Source organism: Dasypus novemcinctus, chromosome 2 (genome assembly GCF_030445035.2).
Source record: "Dasypus novemcinctus isolate mDasNov1 chromosome 2, mDasNov1.1.hap2, whole genome shotgun sequence".
NCBI lineage: Eukaryota > Metazoa > Chordata > Mammalia > Cingulata > Dasypodidae > Dasypus > Dasypus novemcinctus.
In genome coordinates, this window is record NC_080674.1 from 72,606,591 (window position 1) to 72,629,338 (window position 22,748).

A 22,748-nucleotide genomic window follows, 5' to 3' on the forward strand; every position below is an offset into this window, starting at 1 on the left:
TCATGTCTCTTCTAATTAATTCTTTCATTCTGATTGGATTTTTACATCTTAATCTCCCAAAATTCTTTACTTGTGCTCTTGTGTGGCACTTACATTTAGCAATGAACCTGCCTGACTGCCTTATTAAATTACAAACTTCCTGAGGGCAAGGATAGGATACTGCTCATTTTTGAAGCCACACAAACTGCAAAATGTTTGCTAAGTGGAACAGGAGCCAAGCCATGGGGATGAAACTATTCTACATAGACAGGATGCAAAAACAAAGCCAGTGTTTCCTTTTGAATTTAAACATACAGGTCTAGTGTTACTATAAAAACATATTGTGGTAGAAAGTAAGTTCACTTACAGCTTCAGTCATACTGTTTCAGACTATGTTAGGGTAACTGAAAATAAATTCATGGATATTAACCATCTCTACTCAGTCGAGAGTAAGACTTACCAAAGGACAGACTGCTCGCAATTATGCCATTGTAGGGAAGTGGATATGGCTCAACAGATAGAGCATCTGCCTACCATACGGAAGGTCCAACGGTTCAATACCCAGGGCCTCCTGGCTAGTGTGGTGAGCTGGCCCAGCCGCAGTGCTGCTGCACACAAGGAGTGCCAGCCCATGCAGGGATGCCCCTGCCGAAGGGTGCCCCCCCATGCAAGGAGTGGCCCCTGCACAAGGAGAGCCACCCTGCGTGAAACTGCAGCCTACCTGGGAGTGGTGTCACACACATGGAGAGCTGACGCAGCAAAATGACATAACAAAAAGACAGAGATCCCCAGTGCTGCCTGATGAGAATGCAAGCAGACACAGAAGAACACACAGAGGGAAGCAGACTTGGCCCAATGGACAGGGCGTCTACTTACCACATGGGAGGTTCGCAGTTCAAACCCCGGGCCTCCTTGACCCATGTGGAGCTGGCCCATGCACAGTGCTGATGCGCGTAAGGAGTGCCCTGCCACGCAGGGGTGTCCCCTGCGTAGGGGAGCCCCACGTGCAAGGAGTGTGCCCCGTAAGGAGCTGCCCAGCGCGAAAGAAAGTGCAGCCTGCCCAGGAATGGTGCTGCCCACACAGAGAGCTGACACAAGATGATGCAACAAAAAAAAAAGAAACACAGATTCCTGTGCCGCTGCCAACAACAGAAGTGTACAAAGAAGATGCAGCAAATAGACAGAGAATAGACAACCGGGGTGGAGGGGAAGAGGGGAGAGAAATAAATAAATAAATAAATCTTAAAAAAAAAAAAAAAAGTGTAGCCTGCCCAAGAATGGCATCGCACACACGGAGAGCTGCCACAACAAGATGACGCAATGAAAAGAAACACAGATTCCCGGTGCCGCTGATAAGGATAGAAGTGGTTACAGAAGAACACACAGTGAATGGACACAGAGAGCAGACAACTGGGGGTGAGGGGTAGGTGGGTGGGGAAATAAATAAAAAATAAATCTTTAAAACAAAAAAACAAAGAACACACAGAGAGCGGACAATGGGGGGGGGAGAAATAAATAAATCTTAAAAAATAAAATTATGCTATTGTAAAGAATATGACATTAAATAAATAAATAAATACATGGCTTAGCTTAAAAACTATATTCAGCCATTTTTTAGAATATATTTCTATGAAACTATTAAAACCTTTTTATGGCTTAAACTAAATTTTGGCTTGAAATCCACAATACATTTTAAAATTTGCTTATTTTGAACTTTACTTCATAATGAGGTAATGAAGACTCAACCCTTGGGTGAAGTGTAACATTGAAAAAGATCCTAATATGGGATCTATTGGGATTTAGGGAAGGAGGCATGGAACCCAGAAGACAAATTACGAATAACCAGGAATACATGTCTTTTTTAAAACTATGTAAGATATCCTGAATGTTCTGGGAATAACTTTCTGATCAAAATAGTAATTTCCTTTTTAGAATGAAATGACCATCACAGTGCAGTTCTTCTGACTAGATTACCTTTCACTCTTACTGGATCACTAGACTTGGGAAAAGCTGCAGCTGCAGCCATTTTTGTTTTAAATTTATTTAGAATTTATACTCAGCCCCATTCAAACAGGATCTCTAGGGACAAACATTTTTAAAAACTATACTATTATTTGCTGTGCTGTAAGTACAAATCCCATAACATCCAAACTTAGGAAAATCCGCTGCAGACGCTGTGAAACCACGCACCTTATTTACAACAGTATATAAGGCTTTGTCTTGTGCACCGTATTTTAGACATTGCCTAATCCAGGTGTGGATTGTCCAGTCTCTCAGGTACCTGCAGTTGGGGCTGTGTCGAAATCTAAATAAAACATAAGATGAGAGAAAACTGGTTTTAACTCTTAAATGTCAATGTCAAAACATGTCTTCTGCCAGCAGTACCTTTGTTCAGAGCTTTACAGATGTGCAGTTGATGTGACCAACACTTGTAACAAAAGTCAACAGCTGAGAAACACTGGAGGATGAAACTCATTAAAGAAAAGGCAAAAGAACAAATAAAAATAAAAATATCATAAACACTCTATTCTTGAACATCCCCTGCTACAATGTCTTGTTTTAAGATGAACCTAGATACCATGAAAAATAGTTTGGGGAAATACTAACCATGACATCATGTAAATACATGTTTCACTGGAAAAGAGATGCAGAGCTTAAGTTGACTCTGTGGAAATTTAAAATGACACAGATGAACCAAACATGAAAAATAGAATAGCACAGTAACTCTAGAAAGAAATCAGCTTTGAGTGATATTGACACTTCTTGTGGCACTTAAAAGAGTGAGGCACTTCTTACTGATCCAAAATTAAAAAAAAAAAAAAAAGAAAGAAAAAGTTGAGCAGACAGACTGGCAAAATCTAATATCCAGGTTCTACATGATTCACAATTACTCTGCCTTCTCTGGAGCTCCATCTTAGTGCTTCAGTCTTTCTATCCCTTCTCCTTTCTTAGAGCTCTTCACATGGTCTTGAAAATCCTATTCAGCCCAAGCTGAGGTATATGTATCAATAGTATTCCCATATAGGAATGGTACTTGCAAAGGACTTCTGAATGCTGCTCTTGACTTGAGTTCATGCAGATTGGAAACATCTGGGGTTGAGGCTGCATCTCCTTGTTCCTTGGGGTCTATGTCCGACCGAGAGCAGAGAGAGGGCTGTCAGGAGGCTGGATCAAGGGCTCTGTAGATCTTCCTTCTTTGGTATCTGTTTTGACTAGGACGGATCCTCATGCATAGCACCATGTTGGTTCAAGTCCCCTAGTTTTCTTTAACCATTAGGGAAGGAGATCAATTTCTGGGCCCCACAAAAATCAAACTATTTTCTTAAAAAAAAAAAAAAGAAAAAAGAAAAAAAAAGGTGGAGGAAACAATGTAGGAGCTAAAGGATTTTGTGCTATATCTGAGAGTTGAGGACACAGGCTACTATTATCAATTTGTTTTTAAAAGAGGCTGACTATTAAATCTGCTTCTCTTCTTCCTGCCACCTACTATTAGGATAGTTTCATGCTCAATAGGTTCTCTGCCACAGTAAAAGCTGAGAAATGGAGAGGAAGTGAGAAGTAGTATTTAGTTTAGACTATTTATTAGTGCTTTGGTGGGAGATTTGGCAAAAATGAGATGTAAAGATGTTTTATGAATTTAGGATCAGTTGGCTCCCCCACATCGTTAAGATTTAGCTTGTATCTCTCAACTGTATTTTTCTCTACAGAATTAACCCCTTTAATTATTTCAGGATGAGAGTGACCAAGCCAGAGAAAGACATTTTATGGGTGGCCTAGGCACTAGATCTAATGAGATACTCTCTCTGGAAAAGAAAATATAACTTTCAGTATTTCATGTTTTTCCTCATATTTTCAAATCAATAGTTGAGCTACTTGAACAACTGTCCTTGTTACTCTTAAAAATCTGAGATTTAAGTAATGGTCAACTAAAAGTAAACCTAACTTTTTAAAGAAAAAAGTCAAGTGAAATACCAGTTATATTTCTGAAACGGTGGTGAGCCTCCCCCACTAGTCTACAAGATCCCTGGGTACATGGAGCAATGACTGATGTGCTGAACGGTCCTCAGAGCCTCACCCAATGCAGGGCCCACATTAGGTGTTCAGCAAACAACAAAGGAGATCAACACAACACATATTTATTACATGCTCTTGTGTGCCATCTCTTTTATTAATATCTATGGTATGTGTGTGTGTATATGTATATATATGAAAAATAATAAATTTCATTTGGGACATTTTATAATCTGATTACAGAAACAATGTACACAAAACATAAATGGTTTAATAATAATACAAGGTGCTGAAAGGGACTGCTAAATGCTAAGCAGGGAAGTGGACTTGGCACAGTGGTTAGGGCATCCGTCTACCACATGGGAGGTCTGCGGTTCAAACCCCGGGCCTTTTTGACCCGTGTGGAGCCGGCCCATGCGCAGTGCTGATGTGCTCAAGGAGTGCCGTGCCATGCAGGGTGTCCCCACGTAGGGGAGCCCCGCGCGCAAGAAGTGCACCCCGTAAGGAAAGCCGCCCAGCGCGAAAGAAAGTGCAGCCTGCCCAGGAATGGCGCCACACACACAGAGAGCTGACACAACAAGATGATGCAACAAAAAGAAACACAGATTCCTGTGCCGCTGACAACAACAGAAGTGGACAAAGAAGAACATGCAGCAAATGGACACAGAGAACAGACAACTGGGTGGGGGGAAGGGGAGAGAAATAAATTAAAAAAATAAATCTTAAAAAAAAATGCTAGAAGTTTTTTTTGTTGTTGTTATTGTTGACTTTTGGTGATAGTGGTTGTTAGATTTAGTCCACTATTCCTTAAAACACACACACAACCAAACAAGGCAAACAAACAAAAAAACAAAACTAAACAAAACAATGCTCCAAATGATCCTTAATCCTCATTTTAAACCTAACTTTCTGCGTTAGGATATCTCCAACGATCACTAAAGTTATTTGGATGGATATTTAAAAAGCATCACAAGGGGAGCCAGTGTAGCTAGGTTGTTGAGCACTGCCTCTCACACACGAGGTCCTGGGTTCAATCCCTGGCTCCAATAATTCCATTAAAGAAAAAAAAAAAAAAGCAAGTATCTTGACCAGACCCCACCAAACACCCTTTTCTCTTATTCATGATCAGCAGACCATTTGCAGGCTTTGGACAAGAATAGCAAGCACTGACAGAGAGAACCTCACTATAGATCTTCAATGCTCAAATTAAAATTTGTTTAAAGCCATTTGCTAACCTTCTGAGGCTAACTTTAACACATGAAGAATAGAAAAGTCTTTTTTCCTTCTTACACTTCTTAGGACCCTAAAGGGAAAATTACTCAAGGTATCACATATTATGATCATCTCTGTGTAGCAACCCTTTGAGAGATGTGTCGGAGGCCATTAATAAGTCCACAACCTCTGCTACTCTGGGATGGACTAATTGGTATGATCTCGGCTCTATAAAACCTCATAATCTAGATACACAACTGTGTCTGGGGCATTTTCAACCAACTATGTTAAGTCAATTTAGGAATAATAGTGAAACATTTGCCCGTATATTAAGAAATATGCCCCTCAAAGAGCAATTCCTGCATTTCCCAGCCAGTCATCAAATAAACATCTTTCTAAGCTGCCAACAGTGTTAAAAAGAGAAATTAGCACTCAACTTGTTTGAGTAGCCACTGGGAATATGAGCAACTTAAAACACTGGGGAAACAGGTCCAATTCTGGATAGTGAGTTTAAGAATTCCTCTATCAATGACTTTTAAAGTCATTCAGACAGATAAACCTGAGACCTTTTCAGAACTGCCAGCAGTAATGTGACAGGCAGGTAAGTCTCTGGAAAGGGTATTTGCCTGGAATGATTCTGCAGACTGCTGGACAAGTATTCTCCTTTAAGGCAGGAGAAAGGCAAAGTCAAGAACACAGTAACACACTGATTTCCCAATTTGCCTGCAAACAGACAGGCTTTTGTTCTCGGCTGTCCTGACCATGGGCCTGGCAGATTACAGACAGCCACTGTAGGAGTCCCCTCTGTGCCCCATGCCATCAGCTGTTTGCTCACCTCGACAGAAGCTTTATTATTGCTCAGCCCAGCAAGCTGCCAAGTTAGGCAAACTGTGTGAATGTGGAAAAGATAAACAAATGAAACCCAAATAACCCCAACAATGCTTGTGCTCATGAAGGCAAGAGACCTTCTGAGCTTCCAGCTATAAAATCTGAGTAAACTTACACCTCTAAGGACGTGTATTTCTTGGAAGAAGGAGGAGCACAAGGAGAAGGATGGAATGAAGAAGCATACTCTCAGACTCTAGCTCCAAAGCCAGGGCTAAAGAGATCGGTGTCCATAGTGCTAATGGGGTTCCCAGGTGAAGACTATTTGACAAGAAGCATCCCCTCCTCAAAGATACGGCTGTCCTCAGGACATGCACTGATGCTCATTCAAGAATGATGTCATGGGAAGGAAGGAAAGCAGAATCACTGGCTGCAAAATTGCACGGGGGCAAAATCTCAGGCACCTTAGAGATTTCTTAGAAGGGAAGAAAGATTAAAATAAAAGAGACCCAGAATGAACAGAAAAATGATTATATAGAAGGTACTGTATGCAAAAATTACATGTGACCGGTTTTATCATTTCATTAAAAAAAATAAGTGGTATGCAGCCTTTTGTGGGGTTCAAATAAAGGCTTTGTTATTGCTGAATGGCAAAAGTGGCATGCTCCTCAGTTCTTTCAATATCACAAATAAAACTGTTCCAGGCTAAGTAGGGCTAATGTACAGATGCCAGAGCCTAAAGCCCAGAGGCTGCATCATTTAGTGCAGCAAGGGCTCTTCCACTGGAAGATAGGCATGCAGCCTTCCCTCCTCTCTAGTGAATTCTCTGTTCAGTGGCAACAGGCTTTCCAGATAGAAAGCTCAACCCCTGACCTGGGTAGATGTAGGGATGGCTGAGGGGGCCAAAGTATTGGGAGGAAAGAAAGAATGCCAAGAAGAAAATACAGCTGGCTCCAAAGCCTATAGTGTGGACAGAAAATCTTAGGATGACAGCAAAGCCTGCAATTATCAAAAGGTTTGCAAGCTTCACTAACCTAGAACCAAAGAGCAAGAGGGTGTCACTCTACTACTATGTAAACTAGAATCTCATTCAATCACTGCTACCCACATTCTCATTCTAGGAGGATAATTACTTTCTTTTGCACCCTGCAGGGAACCTTGCTTTCATTAGTTGCCCCCAACTCTCACAAATAAAATGAAATTTCAAAGAGATAATTCTCTAATAACTAATATTTTTGGCAAGTGCTTAAATAAAAAGAGGGCAGAATCTAATTTTAGAACTGATAATGAAAACACCTGCATTGTAGATTAAAATCTCTTTCCTGTTTGAAATCCCGGATCTCTAGAGACTTAAAGGGGAAATTAAGTTAATTTTAACTTTCAACAAATAAATACTGCATTTACATAGAATAAGACACCAAGTGCATGATTCCCATCCAAAAGGTACCTCCAAATGGTCACTCAGTCTGGGCTTGAATATTTCCAAAGAACTCACTACTTCCCTTACAAGGCAGATGAAAATGTATTTCTTTAAAAGTTCTAATATATATATATATATATATATATATATTTAAAGTCAGGTTTACTGAGATAAAATGTATAAACAGTAAATTTGCACTTTCAGTGCATAGTTGTGAGTTTTGATGAATGCATCCAGTTGTGTAAATACCGCCACAATCAAGATACAAGAACAGTTATCACCTCTGAAAATTCCTGAATGCCCCTTTGTCCAGGGTTTCCTGGTCAATTTAAGCAAATGTTATACAGATCACCTCTCCTTGAGCCCCTTTCTAGTGCCAGTTATTAATTTTATAAGACAAAAAGTGGAAAAGGTAATAAAACCACAATTTCTACCTATTAGTTGGCTTCTAATTTATATTCTGCCAATTTCCAGAAAGAATTTAAAGAAATTAAAACTCAGTTTGCAAGTAGTTCTCTCTGAGTCCTGGATACAGTCATTTGACCTTCTGGTATCCCTGTTTGCCATCCTAAAAAAGGTGATACATGGATTTTGGGTAGAGAATAACACGGACATAGAATTTTGCAAATGTGAAGTGCTAATAAATGCAGCACAATAACACATTTTTTGAAATGAAGATGGAAAACAGAAGGACTGGCTAGATATCAAAGTTTGAATTTTTCAGACCTATAGCCTAAAAATGAGGTCAGGAGTCCCACACTGGAAACACAGGGGTAAAAAGGATATATGAGAACCTACTCTAGGAGAAGTACTATATTTTCCATATCCTCTCATGGGATAGAAAGCAATCAGAGGTAGGACACATGTCACCAAGTTATTTTTTTTTTTTTTTTTAATTGTTTTATTTTTTATTGACTTTGTAATAATATTACATTAAAAATATATATGTGAAGTCCCATTCAACCCCACCCCCCCACCCCCCCTCTCCCCCCCCCCAACAACACTCGTTCCCATCATCATGACATATCCATTGGATTTGGTAAGTACATCTTTGGGCACCTCTGCACCTCATATACATTGGTTCACATCATGGCCCATACTCTCCTCTATTCCATCAAGTAGGCCCTGTGAGGATTTACAATGTCCGGTGATTACCTCTGAAGCACCATCCAGGGCAGCTCCATGTCCCGAAGACGCCTCCACCTCTCATCTCTTCCTGCCTTTCCCCATACCCTTTGTCCATTATGTCCCCTTTTCCCAATCCAATGCCACCTCTTCTATGTGGACACTGGATTGGTTGTGTCCATTGCACCTTTATGTCAAGAGGAGGCTCAGATTCCACCTGGATGCTGGATGCAATCCTCCCATTTTCAGTTGTAATCACTCTAGGCTCCATGGTGTGGTGGTTGTCCTTCTTCACCTCCATCTTAGCTGAGTGTGGTAAGTCCAATAAATCAGATTGTAGGTGCTGGAGTCTGTTGAGGCTCAGGATCTGGCTATCACATTGTCAGTCCAGAGATTCAAATCCCCTAAATATATCTTAAACCCCAACATTAACTGCACCTCCAGCACATTAGCATGGAAGTCTTATGAAGGGAGATCCCATCTGAGTCCAGATTCATCACACATAAACACCATTTCCAAAGAGGGGCCATCTGCCCTGGTAGTTAACCCCATCGGCCATGACCATAACTCCCATGGGTCTCTTTAGCCCTCAAAGGAACCAATATCTGGGGGTTGTATCTGCTTTATCTGTCTCTCTGACTCTGCTCAGTTGTGCATGAGGGCAAACCTTCTGCCAGCCTCCAGACTCTTTTTTAGAAACTCGTAGCCATATAAACTCATTTCTCCTTTCCATTTCCCCCTTACTTTAGGTCAAACAGCATTTTAAAGTCATGGTATTTTATGTAGACATGGATATTCTGCTGATCCGCATTGAACCTTCCGTATAAGGTCATTTTCCAGTTGCATCATCAGTTGGTAGTTGATAGTGGTCCCTCGTTGCCAGGGAGGCTCATCCCCGGGTGTCATGTCCCACGCTGGGGGGAAGGCATTGCATTTACATGCTGAGTTTCACCAAGTTATTTTTTCTCTCCCTTCTCTCTAACCTGGCTGCGGTTCTGCCAGCTCTACTTCTCAATCTAGGAGATATTTCTTATCCACTCCTGTGACAAGTATTAACTGGGTAGCTACCCTGGACAGGCATGGTGATCCATATTCTGTCCCTCCCAATTCCAGTGACATCTCTCTCTGATACTAAAAGAAAAATGTATATGAACTGACTCTATGCTCTTCTGCTCCCTTTCTCACTTTCACAGTATGTAAAGGTAAGGAGCTGAGACTTTCATTGTAGGCTATACGACTGAATGCTTCTGAGGTAGGAAGAAAAGCAAGGGGGAAAAAAAAGGAGACAAACAAAGGAATAAAAATTGGAACTTCCAGAGATTTCTAGGCATAGTGAAATGATAGATTAGGTCTATCAATAAAGAAACGAGCAGGTCAAAATGCCTAGTCTGAGGGATGGTACACATACCAGTATAAAAGCAGGAAAGAATTATGCCAGTGTTGAGCAGATTTACATGTTGGTGTGCAGATTTACATGTCTATGGATTTCTTTAGTCGTGGTTCTGAGGGAAGAGAAGCTTAGCATTAATCTGATTTCCTAAGTTTTTTTTTTTTTAGGTGAAGAAAAGCATCTCAGTGTTTTTAACATTCTGATTATCACATGAAAAAGTTAAGTCCCAAAGGACTCCTCTCTGTTTATAGCACTGGGTAAGGTTGGCAATATGTCCAGTTAAACAACCCATGCTTGTAGCTGGTTTCTATTTCTATTACTTTACTGACTTCCATATTAAGACTTTGAGCTCTTAAAAGGCAGGGGACAAGTATTCTTTCATGCTGTGTCCTGCAACAGTAGGCACTTGATGATTTGGCAACAATGACTGGGCCCTCCAAAGGCTATATGAATATCAATAATATATTTGGAATTCATTACTATTATTTATAAATTTACAACAGTAATTCATGATATCATTTCACTTCCATTAGGATGGCTATAATCAATAAAATGGAAAATAAGCATTGGTGAGATACTGAAACTCTCATACATTGCTTGTAGGAATGGAAAATGGTGAAGTTGCTGTGGAAAAGTTTGGTGGCTCTTTACTAAGTTAAACATGGAAATACCATATGATCCAGCAATTCCATTTCCAAGTGTACATACTCAAAAGAATTGAGAACAAGTGTTCAAAGAAAAACTTGTACACAAATGTTCATAATGGTGTTATTCACAATATCCAAAAGTCTATTGCCAATAGCTCAAATGGCAATCAACTAAAGAATGAATAAACAAAATGTGGTATATCCACACAACGGAATACTATTTAGCCACAAAAAGGAATGAAGTGCTGATGGATGCTACAACATGCATGAACCTCAAAAAGCCAAACACAAAAGGTGATGTTGTATAATTCCATTGTTATGAAACACCTAGAATAGGTAAATCTATAAAGACAGAAAGCAGATTAGAGGTTGCTGGAGGAGATGGAAATATGGAATGATTGGTTAATGGGTGTGGGGTTTCCTTGAGATGATGAAATGTTCTGAAATGAGAGAGAGGTAATTGGGTTGTACAACATTGTGAATGTACTAAATGCCATCAAATTGTTTACTGTAAAATAGTTAAAACAGCAAATTTTATGTGTATTTTACCACAATAAAAAGAAAAACAGTAATTCACTGCTGGTTTTGAAGGATATCCTGCCCATAAAAAGAACTGAGGCCAGAAGGAAATGCTCTTTTTAAGTACAATGTATCTTTTTTGTACTTTTCCTTCCCACAATATACCAAAGGTTGAAACAAGGATCCTGCAGTGCATTCAGTTAAGGGAACCGGCAAACTAATAGGGGTGAAACTAATCAAGGTGAAGACAGAAGACAGAGAACGCGGGTTACAAGACTCTAAACTGGGAAGTGGATGGGGCTCAACCAGTTGGGCCCCTGCTTACCACAGGGGAGGTCCCAGTGCCTCCTAAAAGAAGATGAGCAGATACTGCTCCTGCTGCAATAAGCAGATGCCACAAGCCAGCAGATGCTACAGATTATGGGGAACAGATGTGGCTCAGGGTGTTGGGCACTTGCCTCTCATGTAGGAGGTCCCAGGTTAGCTTTCTGGTGCCTCCTGGAGAAGGTGAGCAAACAATGAGCAGACAGATGAGAGAACCATCTGAGATGGGGGTGGGGATAAGTTAAAAAAAAAAAAAAAAAGACTAGATTATAAGAGATTTGAAATCATCTAGGGCAAATAAACTGTGGACAGGGGAAAGAAGAAAAGTTTACACAGAATTAGCACTATAATTTACCATCCACTTTACAGATGAGGAGTCAGATGTTCAGTGAGATAAAATGGTTCGCCTTAGATAAGCACAGTTAGCAGCAGGAGCTAAAGTAGGCTCCTTACTTTCATGATTTCACCATTACCTCTCAATTCTTTATCTTGTAAGATATCCTTATTTCTAAGACATTTGCAAGCATTTCTGCAGTTTCACAATGTTTTTTTTTACAGTTCTTGCAGCTGTAAAATGAAGACATAGGATTATCCAGATTATGAACACAAATGTCTACAGGAACCAGTCAGTCAATATAAATGCATGAAGAAGCATATAAGACACTAGGTACAAAACTGCTTATGTTACAATCAAGCAAAGTGGCTGAATAGTTATACTGCTTTTGATATATGAGCCAAACAAAATATATCCAAACTCTGGACTAGACCAGAACTGTGAAACCCTTTTCAAGATTTAAGCTTAATGACTCTAAAGAATAATAGGCCTACATTCACTCATTAAAATATGATTTACGAGTTTCCATTAAACTGGAGCAGCTCCCCCTAAAATGGCAGTGCTACAAATAGATAAACAACTAAAAACTGTTAAGCTGCCATTAGGGACACAGCTAATTCTACTCTATTCTACTAGCCATCCAGTTCCCTAACAGACATTTTACCCAGTTGGACAGCCAAGAAAGATTTTTGGGAAGGCAGACCCTGCAAACTGATATTTATAATTTCAAGATGAAGTGATACAACCAACAAAGTTAAATTCAAGGTCCCTAAAGTAGATTTTAATTGAAGTTCGAGTTTTGTAGTAAATAAAAATTTCAGTGATTGATCCTTCAATTAGTGCAGAATTTTCCATTCAAATGAATACTTAATTGCCATTCAATTTAAATGAGGTCAGCCATTTAAAGTAATTTTCCTATATGTACAAATTGTAGTTTATTTACTTTCTTTCACTCCTTAAGTAAACTGCTGCTAAACAGTCATAATCATCCAAAGAGGCCACCACCATAACTCATATTCCTTTTATACGGCAAGTGCAAGTTCTAGAAAGGAAATGGCTGTTTAAAAAAAAAAAAAAAAAAAAAAAGCAAGCAAGGGGAAGAGGTGGATAGAAGGGTATTGAGAAATTATCTGCCAATTTCTGGAACCATAAAAAAACTATCACTTTTTGTAGCTAAAAAGGAAAGACATTTGGATATCGAGATTTATATGTATAGGTTCAAGTGGTTTACAGGAAGCTTTGATTTACCACTTATAAAGAACAAAACAAAACAAAACAAATTTTGTTATTTATATATGAAGACAGGAACATTAAGAGACCTTTCTTTCTTGTGCCAGCATAAGGTAAAAATCAGAATGACATTTAATGGGAAACTCTTCTATTGAGCTCAAGCTGGCTCCATTATACCAAAACCAACTATTTTTTTTAACTAAATACTTGAAAAAATTGTACAAATACAATATGCTAGAAAATTCTTAAGCATGACCAAACTCAAACTTGATGCCAAAGGAAAGTTTAAGAGCCAAGTTCTTTTTATATGATAAAAATCATAAGAAAGAATGATTTAGAATTCAGAATAAAGAGCTATTTCTTACTAATAAACCAAATACAAAGACCAGAGAGTTCATCTGTTCTTACTGGCAAAATTTCCATAAAACTGCCATGCTTCAGTAAAGCAAAAGCTCTTAGGCTGTCCCAGAAGGAGGCAACGAGCATTTGAAAAACATCTTTTATTTTTTTAAGAAAATAATAAAAAAAAGTCATTTCCAAGTGCCAGAAGAGTTGCCTCACTATGACTATAGGCGGCTTTCCAAAGTCGCCCTGCTCTCCTAAGCGTGAGTCATAAGGGAAAGGAGAGAATGCTCCTTGGCAGAGACACAGTCTTCTCCGGTTCCACCCTCCTCCCCTTTATTAAGAAAAAAAGAAAAAGAAAAAGCTTTGATGAATAATAGTTAAATAGATTCCAGACAGGCTTAACCAAAGAAGTTCGAACACCAAGGAGATAAAATATCATTGTAGAGGTCTCTATTGTTTGCCATTGTGAGTCACAGACTCAAGGAAGCATCTTCTGCATCCTAAAAAGGACTGGGGCTATTGATCATGTGTCAGATCATGGCCACACTCGGTGGGAGAGGAGAAAGAAACAAGCTATGAAAATAACTTTGCTTTCCTAGCTTCCCAAATATCATTAGCTCACATACTGGACAATTACAGAGCGCTGGAAGGGGTGGGAGCTTGTCTTTTATGAGCACATGTTAAGGAGAATTTCAAATGCAGTGGCTGTTCACATGGTCACAGCGACTGCAATGAAGGCAGCCTTCAGTGAATAGGTCAAACTTTTCCTTCACTCATTTTAGGCAAAAAATGAAGGGAGCTGGTTTGTTTCATTTTTTAATAGTATAACATTAAGGAAAATCTGAGAGTTAAAGAAACTAGAGAGAGAACAGTTTCACTTCTGTATCCACACGGAATTAGTTATTACAATAGAATGGAGCATTTAGTGAGATATAAAGCTACTCTCATCTGCATTTGATCATTTATCAACTACTATGAGACAAGTTATTATGCTTGACACTGGAGTTAGAAAGAGAAACCAAACATACTCCTTGCCTTCAATGAAATTAGACTGGGATTATAAAAAACCAAGTACTTCCTTGTGCATCTACAACAAGTTTGGCAAGTTAACTCTTAAGAATCATGTCCATTACAAATTATATATAACATTGATTATTTCATAACATTCTGGTGCTAAATTTTTTAAATTGGCTTTCCATAGAAAAATGAGTTCAACTTTTTTCTCCTCCTCCCAATAACCCCTAGCAGTCTTTTTTATTGGTTTGTTTTCTTTTGATGTATTTTTTAAGAAATAAAATGTTACAGATACAGATAAAGTCCTACCTTCCTATTCCTCATTTCCAGAGGAGGAAAACTGGTGTCTATTATCACATGGGTTTTTTTTTTTTACTTTTGCTATCTGGAGATGTGTCTAGTTTTGGGCACTTTAAACTTTTATAAAAATATCATGCACTGCTATGCTTTTGCAACTTAGTTTAAATATTGATTCCATTTTACGTTTTCATTGTCTAACTTCTATGGACATAAACAGTTCCAAATTGTACAAGAACTCTGCATTTCAGGTCCTGACAGAGAAGTGAGCCAAACCACAGTAACGTGTGCTTTTGCAGGGGCAGAGCAACAGAGTTGCTGTTATCCAAGACAAGGCAGAGGACTGGATGCCACCTGGGATGGTTAAATTCATGTGTCAACTTGGCTAGGTTATGGTGTCTAGCTGTTTGGTAAAACAAGCATGGCCTGATTTTTTTATTCCCCCCCTTGCAGCTTTTTGCGTGCTGTCTGCTCTCTGTGTCCATTTGCTGTGCGTTCTCCTTGTCTGTATTTACTTATTTCCCCTCCCCACTTTGCGGCTTGCTTGCTGTTTTCTGTGTCCATTCGCTGCGTGCTCTTCTGTGTTTTTGCTTGTCTCCCTTTTTTGTTGCGTCACCTTGCTGAGTCGGCTCTCCGTGGTGCTTGCAGGCCTGGTGGCACTCCGCAGCACTTGCAGGCCAGGTGGCACTCCGTGGCGCCCGGGTCGGCGGTTCTCCGCAGCGTGTGGGCAAGCCTGCTTTCTTAAGGAGGCCCCGGGACATGAACCCAGGGCCTCCCATATGGTAGACGGGAGCCCAATGGATTGAGCCACAGCCTCTTCCCCTGATTTTTAACATGAAGAAATTTAGTGGATTTGAATCACTAGTCAGTTGACTGCTTTCAGTCTCATCCAATCAGTTGAAGTTCTTAAAGAGAGAACTGATAACTTCAACTGTTAGAAAGAAGCATTTTTCTCTGCTTCAGCCAGCCATCCCTACTGAATTCAGATTTAATTCACCATGGTTCTGTAAGCCAATATCCTATAAAAAATATCATAATATAAAACACACACACACACACACACATATGTAACCTGTCAGTTCTATTTCTCTGGAGACCTCTGACTAATACACCACTCTTACTATGGAAATGAATCAGCATTGCCACCACAGAAATCCCTGATAAAGTAACCTTGATTGTTGCTCTGGGTTTGATTAGAACCTAGCCCTGACTCACTCACTCCCTTGGTTGAGTCACTTAACCTGAGAATCAGTTTTGTCATCTACAAAATAGAATAATGCCTTACTCACCGGATTATTATGAAAGTCAAATAAGAATTAGCCAAGTATTTTGACAGCTTTTAATCCTTTAAGGCACCAAGCCGAGGAGAAATATGCACGCATACAAAGTAATATTATTATTACAGTTTACTTATTCTATCACTTGATGATATTCTGCTGGTAGTGCTTACTAACTGCTTTAAGTGTGTGTGTCTACGTAATTTAAGTTTAAGGTAAGGCCTGTGGCATAACTGATAGTAGAGAAATAGTTAAGGGATAGGATTTGGCATCACACAGAACTGCTTTCTACTTTGTAACATCAGAAAACTAACTCAAAATCTTAGTATCCTAACCTGTAAAATGGGAATATAAATTATACCTGCTTTATAAGGTTCAACTATAGATTGATAAGAGGATTACATGTAAATTGCTTAGCACACAATGAATGCTCAATTAGCTTTGAGTGTGAATAACTATTTCCAGGCATGTGGAAGGTGACTTGTACAGCACTGCGCACACAGGTGCAGCAAATAAATACCTCACTGCCATTAGCCAAATGGGATGGGATAGGTTAGGAAGGAGGGGCCAGTAAGAGGGTGAGATTCCTGTGCCCCCCATTCCTCTGGAGACATTCTCAAATGAGGCGCTGGAAGGAGAAGCAGAGGGGAGAACAGAGAGGCTTTTTTTCTTAACAGAGAGGCTCAAAGCCAATAACTGTAGGAGTGTGCCAGTCAGTCTGATGACTGATACAGGGAGTCTGATCTTATTTATGATAGAAAAGGGTCCAGTCAAGGAGAATGGGGCAGGGGTAACGTAATCAGGAGTTAATTTTCTGCCCTTGAACTGGTTTCCACAAGCTTGGCAAGGCATAATTATCTTGAGCCTTTTGTTGCTCAGTGCCCATCAGCCTTTGGCTGGAGTGAAATACCAAGGAGCATGAACGCCTCCTGAAGGTAAACCAAACCACTCAAGAGAAGCTGCCAAGCACTGCTCATGGCTCTGATTTGAGACTGGGGCAGAGTCTCAGAGCAAGGAAAGAGACACTTGAAGGAAAAGAAGGGCAACAGAAGCAAAGTACTTGCTGAACGAGCTGCTGCCCAGCCTGGAATATCTGCTCTCCCAGAGCAGTCCAGAAGCCTCAGACTTTTTTTATTACTCATCCACCAGCCGTAACCTGAAAAGAGTTTAAATCTGAAAGCTCCCACTGCCGGCCCAACCTAAATGGAGCCATCAGTTCTTTCAGACAATCTGGTCAAAAGCATTTGACAGCAGCTACACTCAAATGGCCAAGTTAGTGAATAGTGATGAAAATCCAAGACTTTTTAAATACAGGGATTCCCATGTTGGGGGAAAAATACGGACACAAATAACCACTAATAACTATATATTAGGATCTTGTGTTAAGATCTTTCTCTCCAAAAGATGAGAGATGGGGAAGCTCCTGCTATAGTGACCACAGAATTTGATCATCTCTGGAGTTTTCCACAATCCCATGCAATCAAAGTAAAGTATAAGCAATACTTTTACTAATTATATGTTCGCTAGTCCATAATGGGAATGAATGAATAAATAAATTTATAAAATGGTGCTGCTAAGTTGTTGAGCATTTAATTTACATTTAGATAGCCTACTTTATAAAAAATGCATCATTCTGATCACTGGAATTGCACTTGCCATGGCAAGATGTTCATGTTACAAGAGGAAGTACTAGGTTGGAGCAAGAGTATTGCGGTTTTGCATTGTTGAAATTTGCCATTTGATGTTGGCATACATTCTAAAATAAATGTGGTTACGTCATGTATCATTTTAATACGCATTTCTCACTTTATGTTTTTTGCTAATTACTTATTACTTGGTTATTTAACATTTATTTTAGACTATGGAAATGTTAGACAAAAAGCAAATTCTAACGCTTTTCTTGAGTTCAAAATGAGTCGTAAAGCAGCAGAGACAACTTGCAACATCAACAATGCATTTGGCCAGGACCTGCTAACAAACATACAGTGCAGTGATGGTTCAAGAAGTTACTCAAAGTGACAAGAGGCATGTGTAGGAAGGTCACATCTGAGTCCAGCCAGCTCCATTACACTCAGGAGGACAAATTCCAAAGTAGGGTCCTCTGACATGGCACAGAACTCCAAATCCATCTGCCATGATTATATTTTTTAATGTAATGTTCTCTGTGCGCTATTAACTTTAATAAAAAAAGTGTAAAAAAAATAAAAGGAGAGGAAAAAAAAAAAGAAGTTTTGCAAAGGAGAGCCTTAAAGATGAGGAGAGTAGTGGCCAGCCATCGGAAGTTGACAATGAAAAATGAAGAGCAGTCATCAAAGCTGATCCTCTTAAACTACACAAGAAGTTGCCGAAGAACTCAATGTCAACCATTCTACGTCATTTGGGATTTGAAGCAAATTGTAAAGGTGAAAAAGTTCGATAAGTGGGTACCTGACCAAAAATTTTAAAAATTGCCATTTTGAAGTGTTACCTTCTCTTATTCTACACAACAATTTCTCAATCGGATTGTGAAGTTCAATGAAAAATGGATTTTATACAACAACCAGCGATGACCAGCTCAGTGGTTGGACTGAGAAGAGGCTCCAAAGCACTTTCCAAAGCCAAACAAACCTGAACCAAAAAAAGGCCATGGTCACTGTTTGATGGTCTGCTGCCAATCTGATCTAATATAGCTTTCTGAATTTGGTGAAACCATTACCTCTGAGAAGTATGCTCATCAAATTGATGAGATACACCAAAAATGGCAATACCTGCAGCCAGCACTGGTCAACAGAAAGGACCCAATTCTTCTCCACCTAAGTGCCCGACTACATGATGCACAACCGATGCTTCACAAGTTCAACGAATTGGGCTACGAAGTTCTGCCTCATCCACTATATTCACCTGACCTCTTGCCAACCAACTACCACTTCTTCAAGCATCTCAATAACTTTTTTCAGGGAAAACACTTCCACAACCAGCAGGATGCTGAAAATGCTTTCCAAGAGTTTGTCGAATCCTGAAGCATGGATTTTTATGTTACAGGAATAAGGAAACTTATTTCTCATTTGCAACAATGTGTTGATGATAATGGTTCCTATTTTGATTAAAAAGATTTATTGACTCTAGTTATAATGATTTAAAATTTATGGTCAGAAAACCACAATTCCTTTTGCACCAACCTAGTAAGACACCATCTTTTGTTCCTATACAGAACAGCCAGACATGCCATTATTGGTAAGCCCAGGATTTTACGCAGTTCCTAAACAATTACAAATGTAAAGAATTGCCTACAAGGTATCCCAGATACTTGAAGCTTCAGCTTTGATTTCCCAACCCCTACCCAATTTTATTTATAATTGTAATGAGTTTTGGTAGAACTCTCATAATTATACACATAACAATCCTATTATAAATAACTATGTGCCTTTAGGAAAGTCTTTTATATCTTTTCTGTTATAGTTTCTAGCTCTGTAAATGAGGGGGTTGAATTAGATGACCTCAAAGAGCTTGAAGAAACTATGATTCTATAATATAACAATGCCTTTGGAGGTCCATAAGTGATGAGACTATTTTTTCTCTCTATATTAAAATGACTGCAGTTTTTTTTCCCCTGTTAAGTCTCCTTTTTTTCTCTCTCACTGAGGGATACTAAGGAGAAAATGACTACAATGTCTGCTACATTTACTCCCAATCCTGAATCCCTTGAATCTGGCATGGTGGTAGCTCTACTGCTCCCACAAAGATTCATGTATATATGTTTGTTTGTTTGTTTTTGGGTACTGGTGAGGCAGGCTAGTTTAGGGAATGGAAAGACGAATCTAAAACCTTGTAGAAAAACATACCCATGAAACACGTGGCCAGGGGCGAGGACTGAACCAGGACCTCGTATGTGAGAAGCTGGTGCTCAACCACTGCGCCACACGGACCTCCCATGTGCAAAGCAGGTGCTTAACCGCTTGATCCACATCTGCTCCCCTGTATATGCTTTACAGAAATCCTAAGGGGTCTTTTTTTGTCAATCTTTGATAACTTGTTACAAAGACAAAAATTCATATTTGAGGTTGTGGTGGAAAGAAGAGTAAGGATAAAATTTTTATGATACCCCAAATGTAGTGATAGTGAAGGCAACAGAGATTTTTAGAGATTGCTGTCTCAGTTGAGATGATACCCCAAATGTGGTGATAGTGAAGGCAACAGAGATTTTTAGATTGCTGTCTCAGTTGAGATGGGATTTTGTGTTTACTCAGAATATCCCACTCTAGGACTTGGTCTACAAGAAGGTCAAAGACTTGGATGGAGGGCGGCTATGAAGCTTCCTTGGCACCAGAGCATCTTCAAAGATCAAACATCCAAGACGAAGTGAAATGACAAAGAACTCTGACCAGCCATGCAGTCAGGAAAGTCCATGCATCTAAGAGAATGGGACTGCAGTTCCAAAATGCACTCATGTCTAACGTGTGATAGAAAGGAGACAACTCTTACTTTCTGATTTTGTTTTTAGGGGCTGATCTAACAAAGGGAGACAATAAATCTTGTGCTTTCTATGACCTGGACTGATTCTGAACCACTCTGTCTTCAGGTTTTCAAAGACCTTAGGAGAAATATAGGCAATAAAAGAAATGTTGAAGATAACTAGAGAATCTGTATCTTCAGGTACAGACCCATATATTCTATTGCTTCCTGGGTACTCCTTCTAGGAACCTGACTTCTCACAGGTTCCTCAAACACATCATATTGAGAACTAAACATATTATGTCTCCCTCCCTCCCCCAACTATGGTTCTTTGTGTATTCTTGATCTCCAATGGTCATATCTCCGTCCAAGCTCTTAATTCCTTCACCAGACCAGAATATCTGTTCTATCCATTCTAAAAATCCAATTCCCCCAGTGGCCTCTTCACAGGTATCTACTTGAAAACTTTTTAAACAATGGTATCAAGAAAAAGGAAAAAAGAATTTTTATCTTTTCTGATAAAAAAATGGAATAATTTTCACGTTAATGTAATCATTATAGAAAAATGAAGAGAAGAAGTAAAAGTCACTTGAATCATTACCACCCAGAACTGGTATTCCATTGTTTGATGGGAAATTAAGATGCTTCTATTTTTTCACTATTATAAACAATGCTACAATTAATTTTCTTGACCTATGCACAAACTTCTCCTTAGACTAAATTCTGTCAAAGAAATTGTACTAATTTCTGCTCCTACCACTGTTTTTGAGAATGTCTATTTCCACAAGAATGGACATCATTAAATTTTTAATTTTTTGAAATGACAGGCAAAAAAGTATTCCATGTTATTTATTGGCTAATTGCCATACTTCACTCTAGAACTGCCTTTTCTGTCCTTTTTCTCTGTTGAATGTTTATCTATTATTTACACTTTAGAACTTTGTTTATTAAGGGTATTAATAAACAATGTTGTAATTACTGTTTTTCATTTTTTTCACACCATTTTACTTCATTTAAGGCATTTTACTTTTACATTTTTCATATGGACAAATCTACTTTCATTATTATAAGATTTTTGACAGCTATGTCTTATCTAGAAAGATCTTCATACTCCAAGATTATAAAAACATTTACCTATTTTACTTTCACATACTTAGTTTCACTTTTTAAATTTAAATCTTTCATCCACATGGAATATATTCTAGTGTAAAGATAAAGAATGCTTTTAAAAAAATCTGTTCCTACTATATATTTAAGTTATATTGATCTTTGTTTTCCCTACTGTCTTATTTCTCCTTTCTACCTACAGACTCATAATTTCAAGATAATCAAGTTTATTTTCAGGCTGCTGTGGTCTGAGGCAAACAAAGCTACAATTAGAACATAGATCATGGAGAGAAATGTTTAGTACAATATAATCATAAAGGGAAGAGGGCATCCCCTACTCTTTATCCTCCAAACTTTCCTTTTCTACTTTTATTTTTATACTAAAAAATAAAGATAAAAGCTACCTAGAAATAAAATGGATATCCAATGAGAGAATGTAAAATCACTACATAATGAAATATATATAAAATATAAAAGAACCTAATCTAACCATGAAATAGTCAAATAGTCAAAATGTTGTTACAAGTAATTACATGGTTCAAAATATACATGGAGCACTAGGCTATGTTTCCAGGGCAACAAAATGCCAAATTTCATATCACTTTCTGCAATAATTAACTAAATCATTTACATTTAAGTGGCACCTTTCACATGCTTCTGAAAATTGCTACATCAGTGTGATTAAAATGCTGAGCAGGAAACTGCAGTTTAAAAAAAATATCCAGCTGTTGTATAGACTGATGGGAAAACAAAACCAAAAAACCATTAGTGCAATCCTGGTGCCGTACTGCATTTGTGTATTGGATTATGAAAGCAGAACAAAAATAGGAGTAGAAAATGGAAATAAATGCTTTCCAGCAGCAATACCTCTGAAACTCATGTAAACTTTATGAGTATAATGAGAGAGTTGTTGATCAGAGACTGGCAACATCATGTTTTTAATATGAAGGAGAACAAAGATTATCGTCATTATCTGTAACTTCTTTCCTGTCAATTGATCCCCCACCCCCATTCTCCATCTTGGTCTTAAAACAAATGGGACACAGATATTTTGTTTGTAGACTTATTACAGTATGCTAGTAGTGGCTGCCTGCAGTGCTATACTGAGAAGAATTCTAAGGCTGAGTCATGGCTGTGAAAATGAGTTTCAAGATCAAAGAGCAATATCTTCCAAGAGCAGACAGGAGATGTGGTAGTACAAAGGCAAGGTATCTGCTGTACTATAAAAAACACCAATTCCCACTGTCTCTAAACCCTCTCC

General features: G+C 38.8%; 1 protein-coding gene across 1 annotated transcript in view; it reads right to left on the reverse strand.

The window, feature by feature from the left end:
- Nucleotides 1-22,748, reverse strand: part of MRPS27 (mitochondrial ribosomal protein S27) — a 107,439-nt gene that overhangs the window by 21,027 nt on the left and 63,664 nt on the right. Inside the window, exon 5 of the mRNA XM_004480237.4 lies at nt 2,170-2,284. Coding sequence (XP_004480294.1) covers nt 2,170-2,284 — 115 coding nt within the window. The remainder of the gene's footprint in view (nt 1-2,169; nt 2,285-22,748) is intronic.